General features: G+C 46.7%; 1 protein-coding gene across 3 annotated transcripts in view; it reads right to left on the minus strand.

Annotated features, from left to right (window-relative positions):
- Positions 1-13243, minus strand: part of Msi2 (musashi RNA binding protein 2) — a 368246-nt gene that overhangs the window by 238745 nt on the left and 116258 nt on the right. For all 3 annotated transcript variants that reach the window (XM_028772332.1, XM_028772331.1, XM_028772333.1), the window contains exon 6: positions 2483-2575. In XM_028772332.1, the coding sequence (XP_028628165.1) occupies positions 2483-2575 (93 nt within the window). The remainder of the gene's footprint in view (positions 1-2482; positions 2576-13243) is intronic.

Consider the following 13243-nt stretch of genomic DNA (forward strand, 5'->3'; position numbering starts at 1 on the left):
ATGTGTGTGCATGCACGCTGTAGGATGATCTGTTAGTATATACCTTCACAACCCACCCCCACCCACCAGAATATACTCTAACAAAAGATAAGGTCAGTTTGTCCATCTGTCCATCCCATCATTCGCAGTGGCTGGTTTTGCTCATGGCCCCCAAGGCCTCCCAGGACACTCTCCCTAGTTCAATCATTCTGGATTCAAATGAACAATACCAGAATCCAGAGAGGCAGTGAACCCTGTCCAGGGGGCCACACCAGACTCCAGCAAATGACAAACCAGCTCTTCCGAATGCAAACCCAGATAATATTCAAGCATATGCACAAAATGAGTTGCTAGCTCGTGAACAGAGTGTTACCAGTTTTGATACATTCAAAAGCCTCCTTAGTCCTTTAATAAAACACTCTGTAAGTTTATGCATCCTGTCAGAATCCACAAATATTACTGCACAATTAACTGGACAGCATCCGACCCAGCAAGTGCCGTGTTAGGAAAGACGGTCTATGACTGCTGCTGAGACAAAGGGACAACTGTTCTCGAGGTGGCATTGGAAGCAGCCATGGGCACGGCGAAAGCTTGCAGAGCTTCCCCACTGCGGACACTCTGGGTCACAACTGTAAGTGCTCATGAGAGACAAGAAGAAGGAAGGAAGGGAGGGAGGAAAGGAGGGAGGGAGGGAGGGAGGGAGGGTGGGAGGGGGGGGGGGAGGGAGGGAGGGAGGATCTGAGAAGCAAGCAAACAAGCAAGCAAGCGAGGTTGAAATGTGCAGAGATGTGCCGTCTGAAGCAAGTATAAGCCTGTCTAGAATACACTAACAACTCATCTAGGCAGCGGCAACCTCCCTGACATCTGCAAATGGGCCCATGAGATTCCAAGGCAGGTTATGGCTCGAAAAAGAAATCCCACCTCATGTTTGCAAACACTACCCCTGGACTCAATTTGAAAGCAGAAAGACATCGAAGAGGGCCTACCCTCCAGAGTATGGTGCAAGAAGGACTTGTCTCATTTAATTACTTCCAATCCCTCTCCCTGGGAGGGTGGGGGGCAGTGATGGTTACTTCCCCCTAGTGCCATAAATTGCTCTCAGAAAGAGCAACCCTATAACTCTAGTAGTCGGTGGGCATCAGCACCTAGCTTTCCCTGTGAGCTGCCCAGAATGAATCAGCCCCCAGATGGGAAGGAAGGCCAGGAGGACTGTGTGGAGGGCTGCTTTCAAAACCTTCCTAGGTGGGCAATTCCATGCCATATCAAAAGCATAGCTGAACTGGAAGAGACTGGTTTTTCCTTGTTGCATGGTCTCCCATCCATGCCGAAATTGATTAATACAAGAGAGAGGGGAGCGGGGGAGATCTTCAATTCAAAGCTAAATAAAGGTCATGGCCCTCGTCTCAGGCAGTGGCTCATGAAGAGACACAAACAGTGATTAAGTCATGGCTGTCCGCTGCCCTGGGCAAGCAAACAAAACACAGAACCTTCAGGCCAACTAGTGGGTGGCAGTGCCCTTGTCCTGGCCTACGGCAAACAGGACGGCCATCGTGGGAGTAAAGGAATAAGAGCAGAGAGTGGGGCACTGTGCCTTCCCAGAGTACCACAGAGCTCTGCCATGTCAGCCTTTCAACAGGGAAGACACAGACCTATGATGGAAGGAACTGATCCCATGCGTGGGCTCCCATGACAACACCTACAATTACTCAAAAGAAGCAGGAAGTGGAGAGCCAGCTCAGCCACTCACCTGCCAGCCTGCTTTAGATCTACGGCTTCTGTGGGAGCTGGAGAAAGGAGACCACACAAAGGCCAACATGGGGCAGCATGACATCTGAAGAGATGGCTACTGCCTCTCTTTCACCAACTGGAAAGCAGCTGACAAAACCACCACCCACGGATGTTCACCCTCTTTGTCCACCTATCCCCTGCACCTTCTCACCCTCTGGTTCCTGACCGAGGGCTCCTAGCCCTGACAGCAGACCTCAGGGCATCAGTTTGCTACTGTCTCCTCAGTACTCAGGTCAGAAAGATGATGGGTACAGCCAACATCTTACCCAAGTCTCCTTGGGTACTTAACAGGGGACTATTCTGCTGCCAAGGGCCCCAGGGGCCCTTACTTCTGAATGTCATTTTCCAGAAAGACAAGAAAGAAGCAATCCCAGCATGGGCCCACAGGCCTTTACCTCTCACAGCTTCTGTGGGCGGCTGTGCCCTGTGAGTCACAGCCCCACATCCTTCCCCAGTCCTGGCCCCATGTGGCTGGCAAATGACAGCAAAACAGTACTGAAAGGCCACTCTGTGTGCTCCTGCAGGCACACAAGGCACCACGCCAATCATAAGCCGGACTCTTTCACTGCGGCTCCTGGAGTTTCACATAAATACTGATGGGGAGGTTCAAGACCCTGTTCTAGAAGCTTCGGCTATAGCAGAGTCCCAGGCAGCTGCATCCAAGAATCTACCTACACCGGTGGATGGGTACCGTCCACTCATGTGCAGCACTTACCTTGCCAAACTGCTCAAAATACTGCTTTACATCTTCCACTACTGTGTTCGCAGACAATCCTCCTACGAATATTTTCTTTGTTCTTGTGACCATCTGTAAGAGATGACAAAAGGAAGACAGGGGTTAACTGGGTTATCAGAAGCACGGCCTCAACAAGCGTTGCTCTATAGTCTTCCAGGAAGGCAGTTTGCAACCTGAGCTAGCCTCATGGACCACACCATTAGATAGTTAAGGATGCTGGAGTCAGCCACTCTGCATATCTTAAGCATTCAGCCTGCCAGAATAGACTGGAACTTCTTGACAGCCCAGGGGCCCCCAGGACCTCTGTGGCCATGAAACATGGCTTCATTAGCATATGGAGAAAAATCCCAAGGCAGGCTATTTTAAAATCTAAGAGACACAAACAAAACACAGCTAGATGGAAAAACAGAAAGTAGCCAGAACCTTGTCAAGTAAGATCACATGCCCACAAAGATGTGGGCAACAGAAATTGCTCTTGATGGAGTTTAAAAAAAAAAAAAAGTCAGATGGGCAGAAAAGGGGGTGGAGTTGGCAAGAGTTGTGGGAGAGGGTATGCACATGATCAAAGCATGTTGCATGGGGTTCTCAAAGAACTAATAAACTGGTTGTTAACGGAATACATAAGGACTACAGATAGCTCTCGATTCAAATGCTCAAGGCCCTGGCTCAATCCCCAGTACTTTAAAAAAAAAAAATGCACACACAATCAAAGGAGGTGTGGACTTTCTCTGCTCAGCTGTTCTCATGCTGGTCTATGCCTGTAGCTAAGCCAGGTGCTGACCCTGCACTTAGGGACCACCCTGCAAGCTCTACCCTCTGGACTGCCTGTTGCTCACCTTGATCAACCCTATGGCCGCCCCACCCCAAGAATCCCCAGGTTTCTACACCTTTTTTTCTCATGGGTCTTTCTCCCTGGAATGCCTCTCCACTCCCAGATCTTCCCATGGCAAGTTGCAACAATCTTCCAAGTTTCCATGACCTTCTTCTAACTCCAAAATATCCATCTGCTGTCCTAGCCAACCTGATGTCAGTCTCACCTCCTCTGAAGTCACCTGACACCGCTCATACACACATGTGGGCCATGATTCACACTAAACCACTTTCTCCTTCAAATGTTCAGGCTCTGATTCTGCAGGACCTCTACAACACCAAAGGGGCTGGGCAAACAGAAGCTAACACTGAAATTCAATGAGTGTGAATATGGCCCACATTCTAGACCCCTGTCAGCTCCACGGGAAAGAAAGAAGGAAGCCGTATCATATAAACTACTTAGGGCAAAGACCAAGTCCTGTAAGACGAATAAACAACCAAGGGGGAAACTTGAGGTTGGAATACATGTTAGTAGGGGTTTGATGTCAAAATTTAAAACTAAAGGGCAGATACGGTGGTACACAACTCTGAGCATGACACTCAGGAAGCTGGAGGAGGACAGAGTTTTAGACTATATCAGGAATCCACAGCAAGATCCTGTCTCAAAAAAGGTAAATAAAACAATAGGAAAACTAACAAAAAGTAAGAAAGTCTAGTGGGTACAAAGTATTATCAGTTTGACTTAAAATAGTAAATAAATAAATAAGTGATCTATGCTATTTATTATAGCTGGATGCAGAATACCAGACAGGTGCCATACCTTCCTGTATAGCTGTCTCTACCAAGTCTCTTAAAATATTCGATGAGTGAATGAACGAAACCAAAATCATCCACAACAAATCACCCGGGGTCACACTGTACAATCAGGGCACACTGCTTACATGCTGGAACTGAAAAGACACTAGAAATCCAGCTTTGGTGTCTCACTGCACTTGTGACTCCAGATGGGGCTCCCTCTCTCTCTTCCACTCTTCAAGGTGGCCCACAAAGTCCCACCTGCCACCCAACCCTCGTGAGTCCAAGACTGGGTTGCCTGAGTCAGAAAGAGGCATCCAGATGTCAGGAAGCTCCAGCTTTTAACAGGAAGCTGCTGGTGGGCACGTAAAGCCACGTGGCCAATGGCTGGTCCCAAACTAGAGCAGGTAATGGGCTTTCTGCACGGTTTCAAGTGGATGCTATCCTAATGGCCGTGTCCCGCCAACTGCTTCCTCCTGCTACATAGGAACACTACTCATCTAAAACTGTGGTTTACTGGTTTTCTCTTCTCCAGTGACTAAAGATGAGAGGACATCACATGTGAGGACATTCTAGAAAAGATCCAGCCAGTATTCACACAGCACCCACACGCAAGGTTCTCTTGATGAGCCACCTGGCTGTGACCTCTTCTTGCTCCTGACACTCATCTCCTGTTTCACCCATTCCTAAGCTCCTCCCGATAAATCAAGATCTCCCCACGAGTCAAAGTCTATCAATGTTCTGCAACGGTTCATCTTGACTGTGAACTTTAGTGGACTGAGAGAGCTAAAAAACATCACTAAAGCATGCCGCTGAGGTCATTTCTAGCACCAACCGACCCACTGACAGGTACTGAGCCAAAACTAAGGGAGAAAGACCTGCCCTGGATACAGGTAGCACCATCCTAAAGACCAGGGGCCCAATGAAATAAAAGCAGGAAAAGGAAAAAGGTAACAAACCAAGGCACATTTGTTTATTCTCATGCTCATCCATGCTCCCTACAGTGTTTGTAGGTCACCATGCTATAAGCTGTCTCTCCACTAAAATGAACAGAAACCTCAAGCCAATAGGAAATCCCCGCCCCCTCAAGTTGCATTCAGTCATAACAAAGAACAAAGCTGACTAATATGGGCCCTCTTCAGATTTCAGTCTCTTCCTATACTTACTGATGGTCAAATTCTACTAACCTAACTCTGTTAATGTATTCACTCAACAGACCCATTAAGTACTAGGCATGGGAGTGTACACTCTAAGAGACCGTGGAATCCAATCCACTATAATATGGAGATATAATAATTAGCTTAGCACACAAGCTCCCATGAGGCCCAGGTTAAATATCGTATGCCAAAGAGTCTAGCAGGGCATGCTGAAGATGATAGCTAAACGGTCACTGTAACTGAACCCAGAGTCAATTAGTAAATTCATCCTTTACACTTAAAAAGAAATGTATGGCAGAAAAACATGCCAAACAAATAGCTTCTTTTAAAGAATCGACTCCTATCATCCCATCCTAAACCTCAGTGATTTCAAAAGCACTTTTTAGCATCTCTGTGTGAAATCTGATGATCCTATGGTTTAATTTTGGGTTCCTCTCTTTCCCCTTTCTCTTTTCTTTTTGTAAACTCCAACCAAGTAATTAGGTATCTGTAAAGAAATGTTAAGATAACCTCAGACATATCCTAGTGGAAGCCTCAAAGTACCTCTCATAGGACCGTCCATGGAAGAAACCCTGTGGTCTCCTCACTGCTTAGAGAAAGGCGACATAGGGCTGAGGCCCTACCTAGATTCCAAACATTCTTGGAAACCCAGAGAAGAAAAAAACGACCACCCTGTCTTCATCCAAACTACTGGAGCTCAGCAACTGGTTAAATGAAAAGATCTCTTCATACCCCTTCCACCGTTGCCAGGCAGCTGTGAGCATGCCAAGACAGAGTCCTAAACACAGAGACAGGCAACCAGCTATAAATCCACACGGTCTCCCCCAAAAGCCTTTAAAACCCTTCCCGTTTGGAAAGGATGAGAAAATCCAGGCCCTGGACAATGCACCAAAACATCTGAGTTACTAAAACATCCTCTGTAGGATCCGGCCTAGATAAGCAAGGGTTCTCTCTCACTCCTCACCAAACACTAAAAAAGAAACTAGTTGGGCTGGAGAGATGGCTCAGAGGTTAAGAGCACTGACTACTCTTCCAGAGGTCCTGAGTTCAATTCCCAGCAACCACATGGTGGCTCACAACCATCTGTAATGGGGTCTGATTCCATTTTCTGGTGTGTCTGAAGACAACTACCATGTACTCATATGCATTAAATAAACAAACAAATAAATAAATAAATCTTTAAAAAAAAAAAAAGAAACTAGTTTCATTAGAGACTTCCAGACATGAAAAGGCCAGAGGGAAGATGTGCTTTAGGAGAGGGGAGAACAGCCAGGGGACAGTGGCCTGTACATCGTGACCTTTCCTCCGAGGGCCCCTGGAGTGGACAGGTGGACAATGGGGTGATCTGCTTGGGGAATCCTGACACCATTACCACCAAATGGACTGTAGACTGCTCTGTGATTTGCATTCTGGTGAGGGACGAGGGAGGCAGAGGACCTGCAGTCATAGTCTTCGCTCTCTTTCCCTCCATTTCCATAGCTACTGAGGAGGGCAGGAAGCGGAGAGGGCTGGGATACTGTGCTCAGGATCCCCGTGGAATTAAACAGACATCTTCACATTCACATAAGCACCATGCATGTAATGTCTGTGTGTAGGTTTGTATTACATGTGTGTGCTCACATGTAATAAAGCATGCTGGTGTGGGCTTAGGGTAGCTCTATTCTATCCATGTAAGTCTTGGCTTCTATTTCCTCAAAACTATCCAATAGCCTGCCACATTTGAACCTTCTTCTGACCTTGGAAAAGGTGAACAGGAATGCACTGGTATGTATTGGTCTCTGGATCTACGCTCATCTGAGTAATGAGAAATCCTTTCCACCAGTGAATGAATGACCTGTGTCATCTTCCTGCAGCCTGGACATCAGCAGTCTCCACATGGGGGTCTCCAACACTGGCGACTGCACAGCAAGATGATCAGGGGCTGCAGTTGGCTCCCACCGTGCACTGAGATGGAAAAGCCACTGAGAACTCAAGGCCCAAAATCTCCAGGTAGTTAATCTTAGACTTCCTTCAGTTGGGGGTTTCGGTGGAGGACTGCAGGGAACTTTTATTTTGAAGTGTTTTACACTATCGGGGACTCTAAGGACCTATTCAAGAGCCTTGTACCCCTCAGGACAAGGAATACAACATTTAGGGTATCCCTCTGGGAAGATGTGTGTAGGGGTGTGTGTGTGTGTGTGTGTGTGTGTGTGTGTGTGTGTGTGTGTCTAGGGGGGGTGAGCACTTGTGTGCACACAGGAAAGCAGGACATGGTCAGGCTCTCAAGGCCCCGCTGTGAAGTTTTGCATCTAGACCCATAATTTAACTAAACACCAAAGCTCTCCACAAACCCCTTGGCGCTACAAAAGCCCCAGCATGCATGCCAGTCCCGAAAATTGCTGTTTACACGTGGCCAGAGCCAGCTGCTAACTACAGCTGCACAGACGCCCCACCTTCATGCCTCAAGCTAGAGAACTGGTGTGCTGGGTTGGGGTGGATTTTGTTCTTGATTTTTGATAAGTATTAAAAATTCTCTTTTAAAACAATGTGCTTCCATCTGAAATGATCACTCAGAGTGAGGGCCTCCCTATGGGTCTTATTCTGCAGTCCAGGCTTGAATTTGTGGCAATTCTCCTGCCTCAGCCTTCCCAACTATGGAGACCACAGGCATTAGTTATCATGAATAGCTACTGCTTATGTTTCTGAGAAGAGAGATAAATCAAATAGTGTGTTATGTGTGTGACAGAATGTTAGGGAAAAGAACATTTAAGGAGACACGAAGTGGGAAGCTAGCTCTAATAGTATTGGCCCAAAGATACTAGTGACCACAAAAGTAAAAGCAAGACAAAGCAAAATGTCCAAATACATCTTAAACCAAGCACATGAGAAGGCAGGAAGCGGCTCTGGACATCCCTCAGTGGGCTCAGGCCCTGAGAATTCAAATCAACTCTCTTGCTATTATATGTTCTGGGAAAAAGTTCAAAGTCTCCTGGGTAGAAAATATGAACCATTTGCACCACCAAAAGGCTAGGCTCCTCTCCCACTGTGTCCTCTCACCCTGGGGAACCCCATGATAGAGAAAGCTTGGGATAGTTTGAATGCTAGCATGGTATGGGATCCAGTCCACCATCCCCATCACGTGTATAGAAAAATCCAGCCCCTGAAATAAGAATCATCTTCAACTCAAAGGCAAGGTATGAACTAAGAACTCCTTCAAAAGGACACAGACAGCCTCTCTATCCATTAGCCCAAGTGATAAAGGGGAACACAGCCTTCACTCAGTCCAAAGTCAAGGATAGAATACACTTTTCTCTGCACATGGAGTCCACGGCAGAGTTCTCTCTACATTTGAGACTTTGACTCAGGCTTTATATTAACACGTGAATAGAGGACACGGGACACTCCTAACACCAATACTCAGACCTCCAGGCCCATTTCCCTAGGTGTTCCTCCAAGGGACAGGCTGTTCCCATTCCAGTTTTGTTGGAGTATAGGTGGTTGATAATGGTTTAAGACAGTGTCTTACTATGTAACCTTGGCTGGCCTGGAACTCACTTATGTAGACCTGGCTGACTCAAGAGATCCATCTGCCTCTGCCTCATGAGTTCTGGGATTAGAGGTCATCCATTACTACCATTCCCAGCTCCCCAGAGTAATTCTACCTTTCTTTACTTTCATCACACCAAAATACTACTCTTGCCATCACTACCCCCATCAATATTTTTAGGGTCTGGGCAGAAAACAGACTGGTGGACAAAATAGGGTCCCTCCAAAATTCATGTCACCGAGGGCTTCAGAGCATGACTTCTTTACTTAGAAAGAAGGCATTTCCAATTGTAATCACAAGGCTACTGCAGTGCTAAAATCTTGGACGTGAGTAGGTTCAAAGTCCAGTGACTGCTACCCTTAATATGAAAAGGATACAGGGGAAACAGCTGGCTGTGTGAAGACAGGGAAAGGTAAGAATCATGCTAGAAGGTGCCAGAAGTCTAGAGAGAGACATCTCTGGAATGCCACCCAAAGATCAGACTTCCTTTTTTAATGATTTTTTAAATTTTCATTTAATATGCATTGGTGTTTTGCTCGCATGTATGTCTGGACGAGGCTGTCAGATCCCCTTGTAACTAGAGTTATAGACAGTTGTGAGCTGCCATGTGAATGCTAAGATTTGAACCTGGGTCCTCTAGAATAACAGGCAACGCCCTTAACCGATGAGCCATTTCTCCAGCCCCAAAGATCAAACTTCTATACTGAGAGAGAATGAATTTCTGTTGTTTAAACCACATATACATGGTCTTTTTACACACACACACACACACACACACACACACACACACGTATGCCCTAAGACAAAAGTTCACTCAGGAAAAGTCTGGGGTACTCCTGCCTCATCCTCATATTTTCTGGGTAATAACAGAACCAGTCTGCCTGGAAGCTTTCCACCAATGCTCCCATTTGTGTGACCACCTAAAGGAAAGCTGGATACCATCTCCAAAGGAAAGCAGGGTAAACTCACAGATAGCATCTCTCAAAGGTGCCTGATGGGAGAGTGCTACAGGGAGGGCAGAACCCAGCCAGGGAAGGCAACCCAGGCTCTGAGTAGGGAGGTCAATTCCTGGAAAAGGCACAGTAGAAGACAGATAAGAAAGAAAAGCCAGCATCTGCAACTGGGTTGACTGCTACCACACATGAGAAAGGATCTTGTGCTCAAAGGAAAGCCTTTTCGGGGTGTCCCTTTCTAAGCACAGAGGTCTTTGTGGGCCTGGTCTGGTCTCTGCCCTTCCCACAAGGAACCTTAGAAAGGCTTCATAGAGTCCAACGACAGGTCTCAGCCTCTCTTCCCAGTTGAGGATATTAGGCACCCATGGCCAATGGGAAGTCAGAACCCCTCCCCACCATTCACAGAAGTCTCTGCTCCTTCATTTGTGATGGTGTAGACTTAAATTTTTCCCCCTGTAGGTACCATAAGAAACAAGTCTGACTTTTGGCCCTTTTAATTTTAAACCCTAAGATGCAAAAATGACAAGGTAGTTTCTGCTGGTTTTGCTGTCTTGTGGAACAGGCTGGCTAACCTTCCCAGCAACGCCAATCTTAGGTCCATACTCAAGAGTCTAAAGCACCCTTCCAACCAAAAACTTTCATACACATATTGGTGGAGGCCCAAAAGCAAAGGCCCAAATGTTGGCCAATGTATGGATGAACGGAATGTCCAGGTGATAGAATAGCATTTAGCAGGAAGAAGAATGGAACACTGACAGGGGTGGCCCACAAGAGTCTTGAGATCCTCATGCTAAGTAAAAGACAGTCATCATCACAAACCACATCCGTGAGGCTCCATGAATGAGCGTCTGTGATAGGGACCTTGACAGGGGCATAAGGCAGACTAGGGGAGGGGAGTCAGTGGCGGTCAAAAAGAGTACGGGATTTCACTCTGAAAATGATATGAAGTTGACTGTGGAGGTGCGTGGTGGGTAGGTGCATTTATCTGTGAATATATTTTAAACTGCAGAGTTGTTTGTCTCAACATTCAATTTGCATGGTATTTGAATTCTATTTTAGTATAACTGTCCAAATTGAAGCCTGAGGGATCTCTAACCCGAGACCCTGAATGTAAACAGGTTAGAATCAACCCAAGCACCCAAGGAAGTGCAATCTGTGTGCTCCCCAAGCACCCAGGGATGTGCTCTCTGCGTGTTCCTGTTTTGTCCCCATTTAGTTCCACGTACCTCAAGTCACACCCACAGTTATGTACCCAGAGGGAAAAGTGTAAGTAACAACATTTTATGTTGCCTATTTCAGAAATTAATTTAACTTCAGGGGGAACTAATTACAAAAACAACACCAATGTTTTTGTGCTCTCTCTCCCTCCCTGTCTAGAAAGACCTGCCAGAGAGCACTAGGGTTCAAGCTACAGTTTGGCATTCCCTCTAAATAGCTTTAAAATTGGAAGGGGGGAAAATAGCCTTCATCTATATGGGGCTGGAATATAATTTACACACAATTATACAATACAGTCAGGATACAGCAGTACCTCTGATTAAAACAACAGTAGCTCAGTAACAAGAGGAAGTGATCTCAGAATGCAATGAGCGGGATGCTTTCGGGATGCTTTCCTGGGGCATTTGCTTACCCCACCCTTATTCCCAGAAACCCTCTGCAAGGCTCCCTCCCAGACTCATTTAAAAAATACTACTTCCTCTTACCCCTCCTCCCCCAGGAGAAAGCTGCAGCTGTAGGGGTGACCTGTCCACAGATCATATCAGAGAGTAATATCCTAGACAGTGGCATTGAATCAGACTGGGCTGGGGGCCGAAACAGAAAAGGCAGGGAGAGGAGTATTGCTTTGGAGAAGCACAGGAAATTAAGGAGCGTGATCCACACATCAACCGATGCTGAGCGAGGTGGCTGGCTGGTCCTCATCCCTGCCACAGGCATCCAAGCTGCTCAGTACCCACAGACAGCTGCTCCATCCTTGGGAACTTCCCCCGCCCCCACATACCCCTCAATCCTGTTTCATGAGTTGGACTCACTGTGAAAAAGGCACATAAACTTCCTCCTGTGTTCCAACAATGACCAATACACTTCTGTAATTAAAACCCAGCATCTTTGGAGCTGCGGCATTAGACTACATCAGACAAGGGCTACACCCTTTACTGTGGTGAACCAGCAAGGAAGCTCCATCTGCCTATACACAAGAGGCACCTCCAGAGCTCCAGCCAGGCAGCCAAAGGCAGTTCTTCATAAGCCACTGGGAAGAGTGGAAGAAGAGAAGCAGACAAGATGTCGGACTGCTATAAACTCATCCATCTTAGGGCCTGTGCTCATGGAGCCCTCTGTGCCTGGCTCTGTGCCCACCCAAAGAGAAATCTTTCTAAAGATGCCCAGTGTGGTACTATAGACCGAGAGTGATTCTACGTCCATAAGAACAACTTTAAACTATCATAGTCAGTTTACTCATGCTTGCCTTTCTAACACACCTTAGTATGTATATACAAGAATGTATGAAGTTTCTTAACAGCTCTGAACTTCACTTTCCCTTCTATCAAATGGGTTTAAGATCCTAGCCTAAATAACACAAATTGAGCCGGGCAGTGGTGGCACATGCCTTTAATCCCAGCACTTGGGAGGCAGAGGCAGGTGGATTTCTGAGTTCAAGGCCAGCCTGGTCTACAGAGTGAGTTCCAGGACAGCCAGGGCTATACAGAGAAACCCTGTCTGAAAACAACAACAACAACAAAAAAAACACCACAAATTGAGACCACCTGGTACTGTGAAATTACAACTGAGCATATAAACACATGGGGGAAGGGCAGAGAGAGAAATTGATTGATGGTTGATTAATTGACGTTTTTGCTTCCTCTAACAATAACGTTAAGGAAAAACCACCTCCTGACTGAGCCTGCATATATAAACAGCCTCCCTGAGATCTCCCCCATCGCCTCTCTGCTCTGGCCTCCCAGTGTCTGTCCTAGTGTCCAAACTGAACAATGTCCGAAGCTCTCCTTGCTGGAAGCTAGACCATACACAGATATCAGGATGTACGAACACACAGACATAGTAAGCTCAGGGAATCCCTTTCTGTCTCCCAATAACTCTTCTCCCAAACACTATGTAGACATCACCAGGGTGGAAGATGGTTTCCCACATGGCAATTAAGTTACAAACCACTTCACAATCAAAAGTGCATGCCTGCCCCTTTGCCTAGCTCTGTGGTGGGTCTCATTGTCCTCCACAGCGACCTTTGAGAAACACCAACAATGGGCTGAGATGCTGTGCTGGAAAAAGTCACATCACTTCCACCGCAACCATTACAGACCCTCAGATACACAACTGCAACAAGCCATGCCTCGGTAGATGCCGCTGGACCTGGGAAAGACAGCCCAAGTGAGGAATTCCAGATCTGGGAGTCATCTATAAGAACAACAACCTGGCCTGCTCCTCTGGAAACAGAATAAAAAGTTTGCTGCTTGGCAGGTTCTAAAGCCCCTGCACCCCATCC

The sequence above is a fragment of the Grammomys surdaster genome, unplaced genomic scaffold, assembly GCF_004785775.1.
Source record: "Grammomys surdaster isolate TR1022 unplaced genomic scaffold, NIH_TR_1.0 213, whole genome shotgun sequence".
In the NCBI taxonomy this organism is placed as follows: domain Eukaryota; kingdom Metazoa; phylum Chordata; class Mammalia; order Rodentia; family Muridae; genus Grammomys; species Grammomys surdaster.